This window comes from Trematomus bernacchii, unplaced genomic scaffold, assembly GCF_902827165.1.
Source record: "Trematomus bernacchii unplaced genomic scaffold, fTreBer1.1, whole genome shotgun sequence".
Classification (NCBI taxonomy): domain Eukaryota; kingdom Metazoa; phylum Chordata; class Actinopteri; order Perciformes; family Nototheniidae; genus Trematomus; species Trematomus bernacchii.
This window is the reverse complement of record NW_022987673.1, coordinates 389,076-411,126: the sequence shown is the minus strand read 5'-3', so window position 1 is coordinate 411,126 and position 22,051 is coordinate 389,076. Positions and strand designations below refer to the sequence as shown.

At 37.3% G+C, this 22,051-nt stretch overlaps 1 protein-coding gene across 1 annotated transcript in view; it reads left to right on the top strand.

Annotated features, from left to right (window-relative positions):
* The first annotated feature begins 2,913 nt into the window (after positions 1–2,913).
* dgkaa (diacylglycerol kinase, alpha a) overlaps positions 2,914–22,051 on the top strand; it is a 51,982-nt gene continuing 32,844 nt past the window's right edge. The window contains 3 exon segments of the mRNA XM_034136127.1: positions 2,914–3,068; positions 17,625–17,701; positions 20,536–20,612. Of these exon segments, the coding sequence (XP_033992018.1) occupies positions 17,626–17,701; positions 20,536–20,612 (153 nt within the window). The 5' untranslated portion in view covers positions 2,914–3,068; position 17,625.

The following is a 22,051-nucleotide window of genomic DNA, read 5'->3' as shown; positions in this document are numbered from 1 at the left end:
CTCGTGTCTCTCTGAGTCCTGACTCCATCAAAGCTCCAGCTCTCCTCGTGAGTCTCTGAGTCCTGACTCCATCAAAGCTCCAGCTCTCCTCGTGTCTCTTTGAGTCCTGACTCCATCAAAGCTCCAGCTCTCCTCGTGTCTCTCTGAGTCCTGACTCCAATTGCTTCAGAAGTTTCCCCCACAAAAAATGTTTGGAAAAAAAGAAAAAAACTTGGAAGAAATACATTTGTGTAAAAAGGGTTAGGGTTAATATTCTTTAGGAGTAAAACAAATTAATTTGTAAATTAACAAGGAAATATTTAGAATATTATACTCTGTTATAAAGTCATACATTTGTAGGAATTTTTTTTTTAATAAGTCACATTTACAAAATAATTTAACAGTAAAATACTTGATTTAACAGGAAAAAAAACACACATTTCAAGACAGAAATGTAAGTATAAGTCTCTGATATAAAACCATACATTTGCTCAATAAAGAACACTAATTTACAAGAATATAATATTTAACAACAAAAAATGTAAATAAAAAAAACCCTTATGAACACTATTGAATATTCTCTTAAAGTCTTTTTTAAATTACGTCATAGCGCTTCATAGCGGGATAAGTGGGGAGGAGAGGCATGGAGGTTAATTAATTTACCCACAATCCCCTGCTCCTCCTCATGTTTCCTGTCTGTTGATCACTGGGATCTGAAATCAATGACTGCTGCTCTGATGCACACATTGTAATTATTATGGGATGTGATGGAGGCTAGAATGTGTTTAAGGGATAAAATGACAAACACAGAATATAAAATGCGCAAGGCGAGTTTATTTATATAGCACATTTCAAAGTGGTGACAGAATGACCCTTATAGAGTACTGCATTATTTTATATGTGACGATAGGAGTTCCTCACGTTGCATTCATCATGTTTTTATGAAACGTCCCCTTTCCCAATGTTTGACTCAACACAGAGAAACTTAAAAATAAAAACAACAATTAACACATTTATTTTCTTTCGCCAGTAACAGAAAAAAAATATGAAAACATGAAAACGTCAATTATTCTGTAAGTAATTATAATGACAAGGTATCTTTAAATAATTTAAAGTAAAGTCATGTTAAGAGCCTTAATCATTATTTTGAGAATTAAGTAATTGTTATGATATATTAAGTCAATTGTTATGATATATTAAGTAATTATGTTATATTAAGTAATTGTTATGATGTATTAAGTCATTGTTATGATATATTAAGTAATTGTTATGTTATATTAAGTCATTGTTATGATATATTAAGTCATTGTTATGATATATTAAGTAATTGTTATGATATATTAAGTCATTGCATGGAGATACTAAGTCATAATTTCAGTAATTTTGTCTTTATTTTGAGATATGTAGTAATTGTCATGATATTTTGAGGGGTTATGACATTTTAAGTAATTTATTAAGATTTTAAGTCACTTTTATGGAGATACTAAGTCATCATTTAAGTGATTTTTATGATCATTTAAGTGATTATTTCGATATTTTAAGTCATTTATTAAGATTTTAAGTCACTTTATGGGCTATTAAGTAATTGCATAGAGATACTAAGTCATTTAAGTGACTTAGTCTTTATTTTGAGATATGTAGTAATTGTCATGATATTTTAAGTGGTTATTTAGAGATTTTAAGTCATTTATTAAGATATTAAGTAATTGTTATGTTAAGTCATTGTATAGAGATACTAAGTCATAATTTAAGAAATGTTGTCTTTATTTTGAGATTTGTAGTAATTGTCATGATATTTTAAGTGGTTATTTAGAGATTTTAAGTCATTTATTAAGATGTTAAGTCACTTTTATGGAGATAGTAAGTCACAATTTAAGCGACTTGGTCTTTATTTTGAGATATCAAGTAATTTTTATGATCATTTAAGTGCTTATATCGAGATGTTAAGTCATTTTTAAGAGATATTAAGTCACTTTTATGGGCTATTAAGTCATTGCATAGAGATACTAAGTCATAATTTCAGTAATTTTGTCTTTATTTTGAGATATGTAGTAATTGTCATGATATTTTGAGGGGTTATACGACATTTTAAGTCATTTATTAAGATTTCAAGTCACTTTTATGGAGATACTAAGTCATAATTTAAGTGACTTAGTCTTTATTTTGAGAGATAAAGTCATTTTTATGATCATTTAAGTGATTATTTAGATATTTTAAGTCATTTATTAAGATTTTAAGTCACTTTATGGGCTATTAAGTCATTGCATAGAGATACTAAGTCATAATTTAAGTGACTTAGTCTTTATTTTGAGATATGTAGTAATTGTCATGATATTTTAAGTGGTTATTTAGAGATTTTAAGTCATTTATTAAGATATTAAGTAATTGTTATGTTAAGTCATTGTATAGAGATACTAAGTCATAATTTAAGTAATTTTGTCTTTATTTTGAGATTCGTAGTAATTGTCATGATATTTTAAGTGGTTATTTAGAGATTTTAAGTCATTTATTAAGATTTTAAGTCACTTTTACAGAGATAGTAAGTCACAATTTAAGCGACTTGGTCTTTATTTTGAGATATCAAGTAATTTTTATGATCATTTAAGTGCTTATATCGAGATTTTAAGTCATTTTTAAGATATATTAAGTCACTTTTATGGGCTATTAAGTCATTGCATAGAGATACTAAGTCATAATTTAAGTAATTTAGTCTTTATTTTGAGATATGTAGTAATTGTCATGATATTTTAAGTGATTATTACGAGATTTTAAGTCCTTTATTACAATTTTAAGTCACTTTTAAGGGATATTAATTCATTGTATAGAGATAATAAGTCATTATTGTGTCATAATTCAGATAAAAAGTGTAATTTTCCTCCTCTCTTGTTGTCCTGTGTGATAATCCCATTTTGCACATATCGCCCCTCTCTGCGGGCTGAGAGGCGGATCGTGGCCGGCAGAGGGCCTCTGTGCTCGGCCTCCTCCCTCCTCACTCCCCGCTGATCCTCCTCCATTTAAAGTTAACGGACTCCGCGTTAGAGAGAGGCTTTCTGTCCGGCAGCAGAGGAGCTCACAGCAGGCGACTCAAGGTAAAAACACACACATTACGGGCTGTATCATGTGGGGAAAGTTCTGCGGATTGATCCCCGCTGCACAGGGAGGCTCGCGGATGAATTCCTCGGGTTGTTTTTCAGCTTTAGAGTTAAATCAGAGAGGCAGCATGAGGCTCGTGCAGGACCCAGAACTGCAGAGTGTCTCACAGCTCTTTTGAATGTTGGTGCTGTTCTCTTTTTAACACTCACTTCCCTGTGCAGTGCGGGGAAACCCTCTGTGGATATTTACAGAACCAGCTGTCAGACTGCTGGAGGTTCAGGGTGTGACTGTGAGCTCACTCTGCTTCCCATTTCATGTGTTTATGGTGCGAGTTGGACAGGATCTGATCTGAGTTTACTGCAGGATGTGGAGCACAGTTTACTGGGTAGATCCTGCACAGTGTGAGGCTGCTGCTGGAGCTCATTGTTAACCCAAAGCATGAGAAATGACTTTAGGAGTAACAGATTATTCATTCATTGCAGCCCTAGATTTCATGTTTTATAGTTGTCTGATTATTTCCTTCATGTCAGAAAATATTGAAAAATGTCCATCTCAGTTTCTCAAAGCCCAAGCTATCTTAAATGTCTTGTTCTGTCAGTCCAAACCCCACATTTTAACTTTATTTGGATCTAAGACAGAGAAAAGCAGGACATGTCCAGACTTGAGAGGCTGAGAAAAGCATTTAGAGACATTTTTGCATCACAAATGACAAAGCCGGAGAATTCAGGGCGTGAGAACACTTTGTTTATTCCCCGTTTAATGTGTTGTTAGTGGGACGGGATCTTATCTGGGGCTTTTTATCCCAGCTGCACACACAGGTTTGTGGGTAAATCGTGCTCGGTGTGGCGGTGCTGCTGGAGCTCATTGTTTACCCAAAGCTCCTCTTAACACTTCATTTCACTGCAAATGCGTGAATGTGGCTCCCAGCCCTCATGCTAAATAACTGTTCCAACTAACCCTGCAGGAAAGTCTCTTTGTGTTTTGTGGTTAACTTTGACTTCATCACCACTTTTTATGTTTATTTACAGTTTCTGTGCTGCAGGTTTTTATAAAAGCTGGTGGTTTTGTATCTGCTTTCTCGCCTGCATGGAGAGGCTCAGATAATCAATGCTTCAGCGGGTCAGGCTGCACAGTTAATGTTTACAGGAGAGCAGAATGTTATCAGGGCTATTACTCTGTAATGCTTCGTGTTTCTGTGTGACATGATCAGAGAACATGGCATGAAGACCTTTCTGACTTTTTACTTCTCTAAACACAGCAGTACATGGAAACTATTCCGGAACATTTCTCAGATTTGAGCTCATTGTTTTTGTTCAGAACTTTATTTATTTACATGCACGGTACACAAAGACACTATGTCTTTCATGGACATTAATAGGACCTAGATCTTCATTTGGATAAACCTGATCATTCAAATACTGCCCTTCCCTCAACATGAATGAGTTGACCGTACAATACCTCTATTGTTAGCTTGACAACAAAAATTCATATAGAAATTTGATGAATTGAATCAAATTAAATAAATAAATAAAATAGGGAGGTGCAGCTCTTGGATCGCCTGAAATAATGTTGACCATGTGTAATAAAAGCTGTAACATCGATGTGATTTTCTCCATCATATAAACATATTTCTAACCTATTATCTCTCCATTGCATTATGCTGGGGGGGGGGGGGCTTCAACAAGGAGGCTGTTATCACGTACGGTTTCCTTACGGGGACAATAAAGTATATCGTATCGTATCGTATTCTGTAAATCTGTTAGCAACAAAATCAATGATCCTATTTCTATCAGAAACATCACTGGGCGGTTTACCGAGTGAATACAGAGCTGGATCCAGAGCACTGGTTTGATCAACTTTGAACGTCCTTCCAGAAGTCCCAGAGTATATGAGGGAAGCGACCACAGCTCCTCCAGCACAGATCAGAATATATTTCTATATTGTGAAGTGATGGATGGAGTGGGACAATTACAAAAGAGGATTAGGGCCACATGTGAACAAATAAGTGAGATCAATAATTGTTTTTAGAAAGTAACAATTCTGAGATTTTCAGATAAGAAATACAACTTTTCTTTCTCAGTATTCTGACTTTAATCTCAGAACAAAACATTCATTTGTTTTGGTTCTGAGATTAAAGTCAGACCACTTTTCTCTTTAAAGTCAGAAAAGGTCTGATTTGCATAAAAAAAGCACAAATAAATAAAAAATCCTGTATTATTTTTCTAAATCAGACTCTAGTTTTCCCTTCTCTTACATTAAAGAAATCCTGTGCGGATATTCATCATGTTGCAGATAATAGGAAATCGCCAAAGCAACATATTGTGTTTTTCAATTGTGTAAAAGTGTGAAAGTGCTGTTGCCCTAACACCACTTAAATTCTCCTATAGTCACACACTCACATTTCACAGATAATTCACATCTCATATAACACACACCAGTCCTCTGCAGAGCCTGATGTTCTGAGACGAGAGCAGAGAGTCCTGTGTGATTGCTTTTCTGATAGAGGGCTTGAAAAATGTGACATTACATTTCATCTTGAGCTGTGTGTGTGTGTGTGTGTGTGTGTGTGTGTGTGGTGTGTTGTGTGTGTGTGTGTGTGTGTGTGTGTGTGTGTGTGTGTGTGTGTGTGTGTGTGTGTGTGTGTGTGTGTGTGTGTGTGTGTGTGTGTGTGTGTGTGTGTGTGTGTGTGTGTGTGTGTGTGTGGTGTGTGTGTGTGTGTGTGTGTGTGTGTGTGTGTGTGTGTGTGTGTGTGTGTGTGTGTGTGTGTGTGTGTGTGTGTGTGTGTGTGTGTGTGTGTCACAGGTCTAAGCAGGTCTCAGGTTGTCTCTCCTCCTCCACAGCGATTATATAACTCAGGTCTGAACTCCGCGATGATGCAGCGTGCCTCGCCCACATTTTCCAAGAAACGGTGATTCATGCCGTGGTGAAAGTCTTCTCTTGTTTTCCTCTGTGTGTCTCAGTCTGATTCACACTCTGTGTTTGTATAAGTCCTGCAGAGTTTGCATGTTTCGTAAGACATTAGCATACAGAGGAGAAGGGGAAGCCCATTGACTGTCTCAGTATTTCCTTTATCTATCTAAGACAGTTTAATCTAAACTGTAAGAACATATTGAAAAATGTTGAACTCAGTTTCTCAGAGTCCAAGTATGTGTTTCTATGTCTAAAGATAGTCACTTTTATTAAGATATAAAGCAGTAAATCTCCATAATTAAAAGGCCAAAACTGCATTTAATGACACTTTAGTTTATAGAAACGACTGGACTGTCAGAAAATAACCCAAAAATATTCACTTTATTTGGATTTCAAACAGAGAAAAGCAGCAAATCTCAAGATTTGAGAGAAATATTCTAATTTCTGGAGTCAGAATATATTGTCTTCTTCTCATACAATTAACTTAAGATGATAAATGATCAAAATAGTTGACTAGGGTTTACTAATCCTCATAAATGCAGTATCTTGAGGATTGTCTGACATGGATTACATAATGAATCTAGAAAATAAACTGCAGATTAAGATATTGAAATGATCACTAAAACCTATTCCATATCGTTCATCCAGCACCATGCACAACACCGTCTCTGTATGTCAGGCTGTTTTCTGCAGATGTACGTCACATTGCCCTGCTCACAGCTCAGCGTTATGAACTGAAGTGACGATGTTAAACTCTGAGGGGGAAGTGGTGGTTTCTGCAGCTCGAGATGCAGAAATGTTTTCCCCGCGGCTGTGCAAAGGCCTGTGTGCACGGTGACCTCGTCTGCAAACACACCATTTATAGCAAGGGAGTTTTCCCGTGGTCCTGCAGGGAGTCACAGCCCTGTGCCGAATGCTTTCAGAGGAGGTCAAAGCGGGGGAGGAGGTGAGGGACACTCTGCTACCCCCCCCCCCCCACCCCCCCTCCTCCCACCAGCTGATGGAGGGAAACTCTTTCCATAACAACACAAGCATGTCCGTCCTCCTCTGCAGAGCTGATGCAGTTTCAGGAGGAACACATCGTCAGACTCTGCTTTAAAACAAACACTGACGCGTGTTTTCCAACCACAGAGAGACTGTCGGTGCAAAACAGCAGATTTCTTTGAAACAAAACTGAGGGGAAGAGTACCCAATATGACCTCTATAATCATAGACATATGCTGAAAAGTCTTTTAACTTTGCTATATATATTAAAAAGGGAAATATTCTGCTCATTATCAGGCGTATATCAGTATGTAGTGTCTCTACTTTAAAGAGTCCTCTCCTGCTGATGTTCAGGTGTATATCAGTATGTAGTGTCTCTACTTTAAAGAGTCCTCTCCTGCTGGTGTTCAGGTGTATATCAGTATGTAGTGTCTCTACTTTAAAGAGTCCTCTCCTGCTGATGTTCAGGTGTATATCAGTATGTAGTGTCTCTACTTTAAAGAGTCCTCTCCTGCTGATGTTCAGGTGTATATCAGTATGTAGTGTCTCTACTTTAAAGAGTCCTCTCCTGCTGATGTTCAGGTGTATATCAGTATGTAGTGTCTCTACTTTAAAGAGTCCTCTCCTGCTGATGTTCAGGTGTATATCAGTATGTAGTGTCTCTACTTTAAAGAGTCCTCTCCTGCTGATGTTCAGGTGTATATCAGTATGTAGTGTCTCTACTTTAAAGAGTCCTCTCCTGCCGATGTTCAGGTGTATATCAGTATATAGTGTCTCTACTTTAAAGAGTCCTCTCCTGCTGATGTTCAGGTGTATATCAGTATGTAGTGTCTCTACTTTAAAGAGTCCTCTCCTGCTGATGTTCAGGTGTATATCAGTATGTAGTGTCTTTACTTTAATTGCTTATGTCTATTTAAATACTCTTATTCATAATATTTTATTTTTTATTTTTTATTTGAGCAACTTTGACAAAACCTATTTTCCCCCATAATAAAAAAAAACCTCTTTTAGAAAACGTTTTTGTTAAGAACAAGCAATAAAACAACTCTAGATGAGGTAAAATAATGCCAATCATAAGTACCCTTACATAAGTAAATAACTTAGTCTGATAACTCCTGTATTTCTTTTCTCTACAATGAAAAATGATTTCCGTGACTGGAGGCGTGGGCGGTGTGACAGCTTGCACAAACATTAGCCTGCATGGAGAAAGGTCATCTCTGAGTACCTTGAAATGAGGAGAGTGCTTTATGGCTGGAGACAGTTTTACGTCATAATTAAACAAGGAAAATGCCAACTAAAGCGTTGTTTCACTGTGTGTTTATAAAGGGAGTTTCTCTTCAGTATTTCAGAAGTAGGCGAGTGTCAGATGTTTTTTAGAGTTTATGGGGGCGTAGACGGTGCTTTCACAAGCTGTTGTTACGTGAGGTTTATCATTTAACGGGAGGGTTTTGATGTTTGGAAGTGGATTAAACCACTATAGTAGATGCAGTTTTTAGAAACAACAGCATGCAAATGCATACTTTGTCAGATGCACAACAACTAAAGCATAGTTGTTGGCAATTAAAGTCCCTGGCTATATGCTATATTCATAATATTGTAACCATATTTACCTGTCTGTCAGACAGACCATCATCTATGCTCTCTTCATAGCCACCAGACTCCATTGACAAAAAGAGTGATTTTATCTTGCAGAACACAAGGGTTGCTAATCTACCGTTGCGTTGATTGTTTACTCAGTTTGTGTTATGGTGTGACCCATGTGTATTCAAACTAACCCTTTGAAACGACAAAAACTCACAAGAACAGAAACTTACTAACAGATGGAGTCAGACCAGCATCTACCAACAGGAAATTATAGAGGTGAAAATATTAAAAATAGGGTCCATTTAAAATTAGTTTTTTAGATGGCCTTGCTATTTCCGGTTGAATTAAGTGTTTCGTGAGAATGCTGGATTTTATTGTCAGACAGCCTCAAATTAACTTTAAATAGTTCATTTCTGTTGTGAACACAATTCAAATTACTTTACAGAAACTGTGCTATTTATGTATTCATTAATTGGTAAGAAAACGTTTTCATTCACTGCTTTGTTGACGGGTGAACTAGCTAGCCTTTTTGGGATGTTTGCTACCACTCAATTAGTTAATGTAATGTACCACAAATAAGACAATCATTAGCTAGCTTGTTTACAAGTTTGCTAGTCATTTTCTGGAATCAGTATCTAGCATGGTGGAAATTAGTAAGATAGCTGGGAAGCTAGCTAACTAGCCAGCCGCTAAATTAGTAAAATTCACAAGTCAATGTATAGCCTACCTTTATTATGTTATTCTATTTTTTTTTTCTACACAAAGGATGCACAGACACATATTTTAAAGCTATGTTGAAATCAGCCAGAGGAGAGCTAGTTATTGTTAGCTGTTTGCTGTTTGTAGCTGTTAGCTGTTTGCTGTTAGCTGTTCACTGTAAACTGTTAGCTGTTAGCTGTTCACTGTAAGCTGTTAACTTTTAGCTGTTAGCTGTTTGCCGTCAACTGTTAGCTGTTTGCCGTCAACTGTTAGCTGTTAACTGCTAGCTGTTAGCTGTTAACTGTTAGCTGTTAGCTGTTTGCTGTTAACTGTTAGCTGTTTGCTGTTAACTGTTAGTTGTTAACTGTTAGCTGTTTGCTGTTAACTTTTAGCTGTTAACTGTTAGCTTTTAGCTGTTAACTGTTAGCTTTTAGCTGTTAACTGTTAGCTTGACTGTTAGCTGTTAGCTGTTTGCTGTTAACTGTTTGCTGTTAATTTTTTAGCTGTTAGCTGTTAATTGTTAGCTGTTTGCTGTTAACTGTTTGCTGTTTGCTGTTAGCTGTTAGCGGATAGTGGAGCACTTATCCATTGAGTGAACTGTGTTAATTCCGCCCTTGACCACTGTAGTAGGCCTACATGTTAGCTTCCTGCTGTGTCAACCCAGTCTCACGGCATTTCGTGTTATTAGTCACGAAATTAATTTAATCTATTGATTCGTGTTCACCAACACGATTTTCACCTTTTTTTCGTGTCACACAGAACGATTTTAAATGCAATGTATTTCTATTGGTAGTATGTTTCGTGCCTGCAACACGTCTTTTTGTCCGGTCGGGTCTTGGAAGACCAGAAGCTGTGTGGTTCATAAAAACATTTTCTTACTCAATATCTTACCCTAAGCCTAACCCTATCCCTTTTATTTTAAATTGTATAATGTCTGAGTTTTTTTGCCGTCAGTGAGGAAAAGAAATGGCTCAGAGCCTCAGAATACTGACATCTGTATTTTATGTCATCTTTTTTAGATTCTAATTTGTTATTATTTGGTGCAGGCACGAAACATACTACCAATATAAATACATTGCTTCTAAAATCGTTCTGTGTCTTTTTATCTCGTTTTCCTTCTAATTTGTTATTATTTACATTGCTTTTAAAATCGTTCTGTGTGACACGAAAAAAATGGCGAAATCGTGTTGGTGAACACGAATCAATAGATTAATTTCGTGACTATAACACGAAATGCCGTGAGACTGTGTTGGCTGTGTCTACAGACTGCAGCTACTGTAAGTCATTCACTGTAGAAGTACCTCATACAACCCCACTTCCAAACATCCAAACCCCCCCTTTTGATTTATCCTCACTGCCGGCTGGAGCTGCTGTTCTGCACCATTTATTCTGCACTGATTATGTGGAGGGACATTTTGCACACACAGAATTACCCCTCAGCTGTCTGTCAGCAAGACGAATCACCCTGGCTCCTGTTAGCTTCACACTTAAATCTCTCTAATGCATAAACAACAGAGTAAATGTTCCTGTACCGGAACATAAACAGCTCCCTCATCAACCCGGCACCAAGAGCCAGGTCTCATGCTCGGTATTAAGTCTTAGCAAGCTTTAGACATTCCTCAAACCACCTGAAATATTCATACTTGTGCCAGGAAAGCTCATTAAGACGCCGTTTTCTAATCTCCACCCCGAGTTGATATTGCGTCTGTAAGTGCCGGGGAAACCTCTTCCTGTTCTGATTCCCTCTCTGCAGCGTGCACGGAAATCATTATCTAATCAGGAAGTGAGGAATCACATTACTCTGAGATATTGCTGACAATAATGATGATACTCAGGGAGAGAAAATAGACATGATGATGCTGCTAATGACGTAACACACAATGCAATTAATTCACAAACAGTTAAAAATACATGTACAATCAGACAGAATGGAGATGTGTGAAATAATATAAAGCTATCTGAAGCTTGAGAGAGAGAGACACTCAACTGGAGAATATACGATCTCATACTGTACGTCTTAAATTGGAGAGAGTTCATGTATTTTACAGAAACAATACTCTGTAAAAAACACCAACTCACCCTTAAACTTATCTAACCCTTACTACTAAATGCTGATATATACTATTAGTAAGAAGATGTAAGATATGATGAACAGAATGATTAGTTTAGAAGCAATTGAGTGAATTCAGACTTTTTCTATTTGTAAAATATGCCAGATCCATAGGCGTCATTCACACTGGGGACGCTGGGAACATGCTACTACCACTTTGCATTAGGATCATTTGTTTAAAATGTTCTAAAAATAACATGCACAAAGAATTGTATGCTTTGAGAAGAGAGGTGTATTTGCACAAGAGAACATGTACAATCTGAGGACTGTGCACACTTTGGAACTGCAACACGTTTTATATAAGAAGATAAGCAGTTGTTGGGCCCGTTTTGCAGCAACATAGCATAGTTACTGCACTAGTTGTCTAAAAAAGTACTGTAAGCGTATGTATGTAGATATTATTTTTCGGGGCGAGATTACTGCAGTGTTTATTTCTTAAATAAAAAAAAAAATTCCCCACCTTGGCCAGATCTGCTCACTCTATTTTCACTATATCTCTCACGAAAAATGCAATATTCAATATATGCTCTGTATATCTACACAACTCTACAAACTGTGCTCATTTTGACCGGTTCAAGTCTACTATTGCTTTATTACTCAACCTCTTGTAAACAACACTTATCTAAAACAAGAGTTGTGAGTTTCAGTACTTTTACTTTAAAGTAAAGACACGACTGATATACACCTGAACATCAGCAGGAGAGGACTCTTTAAAGTAGAGACACTACATACTGATATACACCTGAACATCAGCAGGAGAGGAGTCTTTAAAGTAGAGACACTACATACTGATATACACCTGAACATCAGCAGGAGAGGACTCTTTAAAGTAGAGACACTACATACTGATATACACCTGAACATCAGCAGGAGAGGACTCTTTAAAGTAGAGACACTACATACTGATATACACCTGAACATCAGCAGGAGAGGACTCTTTAAAGTAGAGGCACTACATACTGATATACACCTGAACATCAGCAGGAGAGGACTCTTTAAAGTAGAGACACTACATACTGATATACACCTGAACATCAGCAGGAGAGGACTCTTTAAAGTAGAGACACTACATACTGATATACACCTGAACATCAGCAGGAGAGGACTCTTTAAAGTAGAGACACTACATACTGATATACACCTGAACATCAGCAGGAGAGGACTCTTTAAAGTAGGAGACACTACATACTGATATACACCTGAACATCAGCAGGAGAGGACTCTTTAAAGTAGAGACACTACATACTGATATACACCTGAACATCAGCAGGAGAGGACTCTTTAAAGTAGAGACACTACATACTGATATACACCTGAACATCAGCAGGAGAGGACTCTTTAAAGTAGAGACACTACATACTGATATACACCTGAACATCAGCAGGAGAGGACTCTTTAAAGTAGAGACACTACATACTGATATACACCTGAACATCAGCAGGAGAGGACTCTTTAAAGTAGAGACACTACATACTGATATACACCTGAACATCAGCAGGAGAGGACTCTTTAAAGTAGAGACACTACATACTGATATACACCTGAACATGAGCAGGAGAGGACTCTTTAAAGTAGAGACACTACATACTGATATACACCTGAACATCAGCAGGAGAGGACTCTTTAAAGTAGAGACACTACATACTGATATACACCTGAACATCAGGAGGAGAGGACTCTTTAAAGTAGAGACACTACATACTGATATACACCTGAACATCAGCAGGAGAGGACTCTTTAAAGTAGAGACACTACATACTGATATACACCTGAACATCAGCAGGAGAGGACTCTTTAAAGTAGAGACACAACATACTGATATACACCTGAACATCAGCAGGAGAGGACTCTTTAAGTAGAGACACTATATACTGATATACACCTGAACATCAGCAGGAGAGGACTCTTTAAAGTAGAGACACTACATACTGATATACACCTGAACATCAGCAGGAGAGGACTCTTTAAAAGTAGAGACACTACATACTGATATACACCTGAACATCAGCAGGAGAGGACTCTTTAAAGTAGAGACACTACATACTGATATACACCTGAACATCAGCAGGAGAGGACTCTTTAAAGTAGAGACACTACATACTGATATACACCTGAACATCAGCAGGAGAGGACTCTTTAAAGTAGTGACAGGGTGCATTTTACTGCTTATTAACTCAGAACCGTCCTTTTCTATAAATGTAAGAATGTGTATTTTAACTTTTAAAAATATCACATTGTATCACAAATATTTCCTCATACTTCTAAGAACAACGAGCAGCGAACAGAAAAGCTTGTTTGTGTTTATTCTGTTGTGTTTGTGTGTTTTTCTGTGTGTTCGCAGCGCAGCCTGCAAAGGTCACATGTCCTGCTGGCGGACATAATTGCTTTACATATTGATTATCAACTGCATTAGGCATTATATACGTTTCTCATCGATCTATCCCTGTGTTTCTTTTTGCAACGTTTTACCGGCATGCGTCTAAACACGAGGCAACCTTTCCATTAACTCTTTCCTTACTGATGAATGCATTGTACATTTATTCATCGGGGGAATCTCCTTCCTGTTTGCTTCTGATGGATGCGTGCATAATGTGCTGGGAACAGATGTGTATCCACAACCTGCAGGACTGGTTTTTCAGAGCCACAACACGCTGCTTTTTCTGTCACATTCAAATGTTACGTTTGCTTCCGGGCTGCTCTGACATTTAGGTCTGCTGCTTGTGTTGCAGGGGAAGTCCCTTCACAACACACTTTGTTTTCTTTGACCGCTCTGCAGGAGCTATTGCTTATTTCAACACTTCAGTGCACATTGTTGTCTTGCACTAAACCCCCATTATGTGATGTGGTTTCTGATCGAGATGCACGCCTAATGGGTGCAGATAATCCCCGGTCATTTAGCCTGGCATACTTTGTACCAGACTTTTGGCCCAGTTTAGTGGATAATAACTTGAGAGATTTAAAATAAATGCAGTATAAAGACAGTTTTTAGAGCTTATGATTAATAGATTGACAGAAACTTAAATGCAACCTATTTTGATTAATTGTTATAGTCTTTTTTTCTTGTTGAAATGTCTCTAAAATAAGCTTTTCTTTGTTTTATATCGTATAATAAAGTGAACATCTGTGGGTTTTTCAGACAAAACAAGAAGAGATTTGCTGCTTTTCCTGTTTCATAATAAAGTGAGCATTTGAGTTGTTTGTGCTGACAAAACAAAACATTTAAAGACATGACCTTGCACTTCAGAAACTGACATTTGATCCAGCAAACTATTTTAACAGTGCGCGAAACATGTATTTCTATAAAGCTATCCTGAAGGTTGCAGCTGCAGTTCCAACACAGTCTCGCGGCATTTTGTGTTATAGTCACGAAATTAATCTATTGATTCGTGTTCACCAACACGATTTCGCCATTTTTTTCGTGTCCCACAGAACGATTTTAAAAGCAATGTAAATAATAACAAATTAGAAGGAAAAAGACATTTAAAAAAATACAGATTTCAGTATTCTGACACAGAACGATTTTAGAAGCAATGTATTTATATTGGTAGTATGTTTCGTGCCTGCACCAAATAATAACAAATTAGAAGGAAAAAAAGATGACATAAAATACAGATGTCAGTATTCTGAGGCTCTGAGACATTTCTTTTCCTCACTGACGGCAAAAAAACTCAGACATTATACAATTTAAAATAAAAGGGATAGGGTTAGGCTTAGGGTAAGATATTGAGTAAGAACATGTTTTTATGAACCACACAGCTTCTGGTCTTCCAAGACCCGACCGGACAAAAAGACGTGTTGCAGGCACGAAACATACTACCAATAGAAATACATTGCATTTAAAATCGTTCTGTGTGACACGAAAAAAATGTGAAAATCGTGTTGGTGAACACGAATCAATAGATTAAATTAATTTCGTGACTAATAACACGAAATGCCGTGAGACTGGGTTGGCAGTTCAGAGCAGAAGAGTTTGTATATTAATGTAATGAATTCAGAGAAAGAATAACTATTTAAAGTCAGATAAGTAAAGGCCGTGCTCTGTGCGTTTCATTTTGAACAAGAAGCAGTCTTATGTTGATGCAAATACATGCTAACACAAACAAAACATTGAAGTATTTTGTGTATTTCAATGTTTAATTAAACCAAATCATTTATCTTCTAGAACATCATTTGCAGATTATTTGATGATGACTATAATCATTTGTTTCCTGCCAGTGAATCTGTATTTCAGAGCATGCAATGAAGTAATTAAATCCACCGCAGTGATGCATAATGGTTGTGGCGAGCCATGACAGCTTTTATAATAATGCATTACGGTCACAAAGAGTTTTGTGCTCCTCTGCTTTCTGTTGTCCATGTGTTCCTCTCAGAAGCTTTTTCACACAGCGAGATGGGACACGTTATCTTTTGCTTGCAGTCGTGCTTTTATGTTTCACAAAGAAAGGACATGTTTTATTTAACACATAAAAGCTGTCTCACAGTGCAAGAGAATAGCTTTTGAATCACTCAGAACAAAGACGTTAAATATTTGTGTGCAGAATAATAAGAGTGAGTTGAAATCGAGTTGAAAGAATACACAATGAAAGAGTCTCTACTTTAAAGAGTCCTCTCCTGCTGATGTTCAGGTGTATATCAGTATGTAGTGTCTCTACTTTAAAGAGTCCTCTCCTGCTGATGTTCAGGTGTATATCAGTATGTAGTGTCTCTACTTTAAAGAGTCCTCTCCTGCTGATGTTCAGGTGTATATCAGTATGTAGTGTCTCTACTTTAAAGAGTCCTCTCCTGCTGATGTTCAGGTGTATATCAGTATGTAGTGTCTCTACTTTAAAGAGTCCTCTCCTGCTGATGTTCAGGTGTATATCAGTATGTAGTGTCTCTACTTTAAAGAGTCCTCTCCTGCTGATGTTCAGGTGTATATCAGGATGTAGTGTCTCTACTTTAAAGAGTCCTCTCCTGCTGATGTCCAGGTGTATATCACTATGTAGTGTATCTACTTTAAAGAGTCCTCTCCTGCTGATGTCCAGGTGTATATCAGTATGTAGTGTCTCTACTTTAAAGAGTCCTCTCCTGCTGATGTTCAGGTGTATATCAGTATGTAGTGTCTCTACTTTAAAGAGTCCTCTCCTGCTGATGTTCAGGTGTATATCAGTATGTAGTGTCTCTACTTTAAAGAGTCCTCTCCTGCTGATGTTCAGGTGTATATCAGTATGTAGTGTCTCTACTTTAAAGAGTCCTCTCCTGATGATGTTCAGGTGTATATCAGTATGTAGTGTCTCTACTTTAAAGAGTCCTCTCCTGCTGATGTTCAGGTGTATATCAGTATGTAGTGTCTCTACTTTAAAGAGTCCTCTCCTGCTGATGTTCAGGTGTATATCAGTATGTAGTGTCTCTACTTTAAGAGTCCTCTCCTGCTGATGTTCAGGTGTATATCAGTATGTAGTGTCTCTACTTTAAAGAGTCCTCTCCTGCTGATGTCCAGGTGTATATCAGTATGGAGTGTCTCTACTTTAAAGAGTCCTCTCCTGCTGATGTTCAGGTGTATATCAGTATGTAGTGTCTCTACTTTAAAGAGTCCTCTCCTGCTGATGTTCAGGTGTATATCAGTATGTAGTGTCTCTACTTTAAAGAGTCCTCTCCTGCTGATGTCCAGGTGTATATCAGTATGTAGTGTCTCTACTTTAAAGAGTCCTCTCCTGCTGATGTCAGTATGCATCAATATATGATTGGTTGATCAAACTGTCAATCCAAACGTCCGCTCTCATTCAGTGTAACAGGGTATTCTACCCAGAGACCCAGAAGAACATCTGATTGGTTGCATTTTACACAAAACCACTGAAATGCGTCGTGCATGGACCGAGAAGGACAAACAAATCAACGTAACACTGTAATATTTCAGATCAACGTAACTCAGATACCATTCTCATTTATTCATTTTATTTACATTTTATAAAATGATGTTCATATAATTAATTAGATTGTTTTGTGTTATCTGAGTGTTCCAGGGTCTCTCTGAAGGCCCGGACGGTTCACCTCTGATATAACCCATGCCTCATGTTCTCCTGAATGAATGTTTGCTTCTGTGCAGACGCTGCTCTGTTCTGTTTCCTCTCGTCTCTCGGTGTTTCGATGTGTTCACTCCACACTTCAGAGGGTTTTTCTTCACACAGCGAGATGGGAGATGCTATCTTTTGCTCGCAGTCGTGCTTTTATGTTTCACAAAGCGTCCTGTTACTCACCCACCTCCTCTTTTCTTTCGCTTCGGCAGCATGTCCTCCCCCACGCACCCAGAGGTGAAGGAACTGAACCCCGTCGACTTCATCCAGCTCCAGCACTACATCGAGTGTGAGTACAGACACAGCTTTCTCTCCACTTCCACTTCCACCACACACACACACACACACACACACACACACACACACACACGCACACGCGCACGCGCACACGCACACGCACACGCACACGCACACGCACACGCACACGCACACACACACACACACACACACACCAGATGAATCATGGTGGAGTCAGACATGTTAGGGATGTCGTGATGAACGGGTGGAAGTGAAGTATTTATATCATGCTCGTAATACACATAATAATCCAGCGTCTCTTAAATCGTGATCTTATTAAATTATACATCTCATAACCTGTCAGGGAAAGTCATCATTTAGTCATTTTCTTTTGATAATAAGTCATTTTCTTGGGAAACTAAGCCATTAATTGTGGAGAGATGTTAGATACAGTAGGTGGTGGGAAATGGGTGCTTTTTATGATTTTTTTTGTATCTCATGATTCGATTCAGTAAATGAACGTGTTAATTATAATATCTACTCCAATCTGATGAGTGCTAACAGAAGCAGGGTAAGCAAGGAGTAAAGTGTGGATTAGATTATGTCGTTTTTATATTTTAAATACCCCAAAAAGAGCTGCTGACAGAAAACGCTCACACACACAGTCAAGCTCACACACACTACTTTACGAACACATAGGTTCACCTGCTGAATTAAACACAGAACAAATGAAGCAGGCAGTAGGCGTATAGTTTCACACTGACAGTATTAGAGAACAGAACAGCTGACAGAGAAGAGAGAACATCTGATCCTTTACAACAAACACTATCTGCTAGTTTTTTAACTGTAAGGGCATACAGTGTTTTGTATCCTGATTACCCGTTGCAAGTAATCCATTACTCCCAGATGGGGTGACCAGGTGCCAACACGCCACATGTGGGACAAAGAGGACGTTTGTGCGGGACAATGCGGGACGTGTTACTGCGTTGCTAAGAGTCTATCTAACCCTTAAGAATAAACATTTAGATTAAACTACTAGCTTATAAATATTAATAACAACGCTTACGGTTACACAAACTATGCAAGTGAAGGAATTAATTATATCTGTTTTGAATGGAATTAACATAACAAGCTATTATGATCAGAAAGAAATGACCGGAGCTAGTTCACAGTCTGCTGACCTGCTTAACGTTCATTCAATCAGCTGCTGGTCCCTCATCTCTTGCCAGGCGTTAGAGTTTCTGTGCAGTGTCGCTTCAACACATATTCACCTCCATGCGCAATTTAAAACAAAATCTGGCAAATCCGACAATAACTCTCTGGGAATCTCCCTCCACCGGCTCACCCATAAATACATTTCTCTGTTGATTGATTGGCATCTGACTCAGCTACTGGTGATAGCTCTCTTGTTTTCACAACGCCTTTGGATAAAAGCCACGTTTTAGACGGGCGACTGTCAATCAAATGTGGGACATCGGCTAAATGTGTGGGACAGATGATGAGAATGCTGTGCAGACACCTGGTCACCCTGCTCCCAAAGCCTTATCACTGTCTATCAGTCGCGATATCTCGCTCATTTTGGAGGAAAAACATGTCCTAAAAACCTCTAATCTTGCATAACTCCATGTGCGGTGTGCAGAGGTGGGAAGTAGTGGAGTACAAATACTTTGTTGCTGTACTTAAGTACATGTTTCTGGTATCAGTACTTTACTCCACTACTTATTTTTCTGACCACTTTTTACTTTCTACTTCTTACATGTTGAACCCAAATACCTGTACTTTCTACTTCTTACATGTTGAACACAAATACCTGTACTTTCTACTTCTTACATGTTGAACTCAAATACCTGTACTTTCTACTTCTTACATGTTGAACACAAATACCTGTACTTTCTACTTCTTACACTTTGAACACAAATACCTGTACTTTCTACTTCTTACATGTTGAACTCAAATACCTGTACTTTCTACTTCTTACATGTTGAACACAAATACCTGTACTTTCTACTTCTTACATGTTGAACACAAATACCTGTACTTTCTACTTCTTACATGTTGAACACAAATACCTGTACTTTCTACTTCTCACATGTTGAACACAAATACCTGTACTTTCTACTTCTTACATGTTGAACACAAATACCTGTACTTTCTACTTCTTACATGTTGAACACAAACACCTGTACTTTCTACTTCTTACATGTTGAACACAAATACCTGTACTTTCTACTTCTTACATGTTGAACTCAAATACCTGTACTTTCTACTTCTTACACGTTGAACACAAATACCTGTACTTTCTACTTCTCACATGTTGAACACAAATACCTGTACTTTCTACTTCTTACATGTTGAACACAAATACCTGTACTTTCTACTTCTTACATGTTGAACACAAATACCTGTACTTTCTACTTCTTACATGTTGAACACAAATACCTGTACTTTCTACTTCTCACATTTCCCAAACAGGCTGGTTCCTTTAGTTTGAATGTGTGTTTGGTGGCGTGATCATTATTATTTAGAGTCATTGCGTGCCTATTGATTTGAACACGATCCGTGTATCCATCATTTCCTGGTCTTCTCTAAAGAAGAGGGACCAATGAAAACGTTGTCATGTTGCCGTTGTTCAGCATGGAAACATTCATTAGCTAACAATGACATTATTGTTCTAGTAATATAAAGGGAGGTCAGGTACTCTTTAAAACAGCTGCTAGTTATGGGTACTTTTTACTGAAGTACATTTCAAAGCCCTCTTTACTTTGACTTAGTATTTGTACTTCTACTTGAGTAAAGGATGTGTGTACTTCTACTTGAGTAAAGGATGTGTGTACTGTATCTCTGCAGTGTGTACTTATACTCTCTGCGTGTGTCTCTGCCGCCCAGATTGCCGTCTGAAGGTGAAAGACGTCCTGAGGGAGTTCGATGCAGACGGCCGGCTGGCGAGCCATCGACACGGAGAGGTGAGGCGATCCACATATCACTTCACTGAGTTATCGCCTCTGGCGTTAATGAGACACGAGCGTTTGATTCATGCACATTGAGAGCGCTTGTTAATTGTCCTGCGCTGATGAATTAGATTCAGACGGCATCAGTCATGTTGAAGAGCTGTCTGAGAGGAATGTCTCCAGATGTAAATGACCGGGTGCTTTTTGCCCACGCAGCATCAGCTCTACTGGAGAAACACTCTCTGTTCTGTGCACTCAGGACTCAGGAGAGCACATACTGTCAGAGAGGAGAATCACACGGAGAAAGGATCAGAGCTGGAAGAATACTAGAAAAAAACCTATTAAAGGTATTATCAATGACTTAGTATTGCATCATAATGACTAATATCTTGAGATAATTACTTAAAATTGTATATTAATGACTTAATATCTCAAAATGATGACTCGGTGTCTCAAAATAATACCTTATTATCTTAAAATAATGCCTTAATATCCCAAATAATGACTTAGTATCTCCTAATAATGACTTAGTATCTCCTAATAATGACTTAGTATCTTAAATAATGACTTAGTATCTCAAAATAATGACTTAGTATCTCATAATAATGACTTAGTATCTTAAAATAATGACTTAATATCTTGAAATAAGGACTTAATATCTCATAATAATGACATAGTTTCTTAAAATAATGACTTAGTATCTCATAAGAATGACTTAGTATCTTAAATAATGACTTAGTATCTTAAATAATGACTTAGTATCTCAAAATAATGACTTAGTATCTTAAAATAATGACTTAATATCTTGAAATAAGGACTTAATATCTCATAATAATGACATAGTTTCTTAAAATAATGACTTAGTATCTCCTAATAATGACTTAGTATCTCCTAATAATGACTTAGTATCTCATAATAATGTCCTAGTATCTTAAATAATGACTTAGTATCTTAAAATAATGACTTAATATCTTGAAATAAGGACTTAATATCTCATAATAATGACATAGTTTCTTAAAATAATGACTTAGTATCTCCTAATAATGACTTAGTATCTTCTAATAATGACTTAGTATCTCAATAAAGGTCTTAGTATCTCCTAATAATGACTTAGTATCTCAATAAAGGTCTTAGTATCTCATAATAATCACTTAGTATCTCATAATAATGACTTAGTATCTCTAAATAATGACTTAGTATCTCTAAATAATGACTTAGTATCTCTAAATAATGACTTAGTATCTCCTAATAATGACTTAGTATCTCCTAATAATGACTTAGTATCTCTAAATAATGACTTAGTATCTCAATAAAGGTCTTAGTATCTCCTAATAATGACTTAGTATCTCCTAATAATGACTTAGTATCTCCTAATAATGACTTAGTATCTCCTAATAATGACTTAGTATCTCTAAATAATGACTTAGTATCTCCTAATAATGACTTAGTATCTC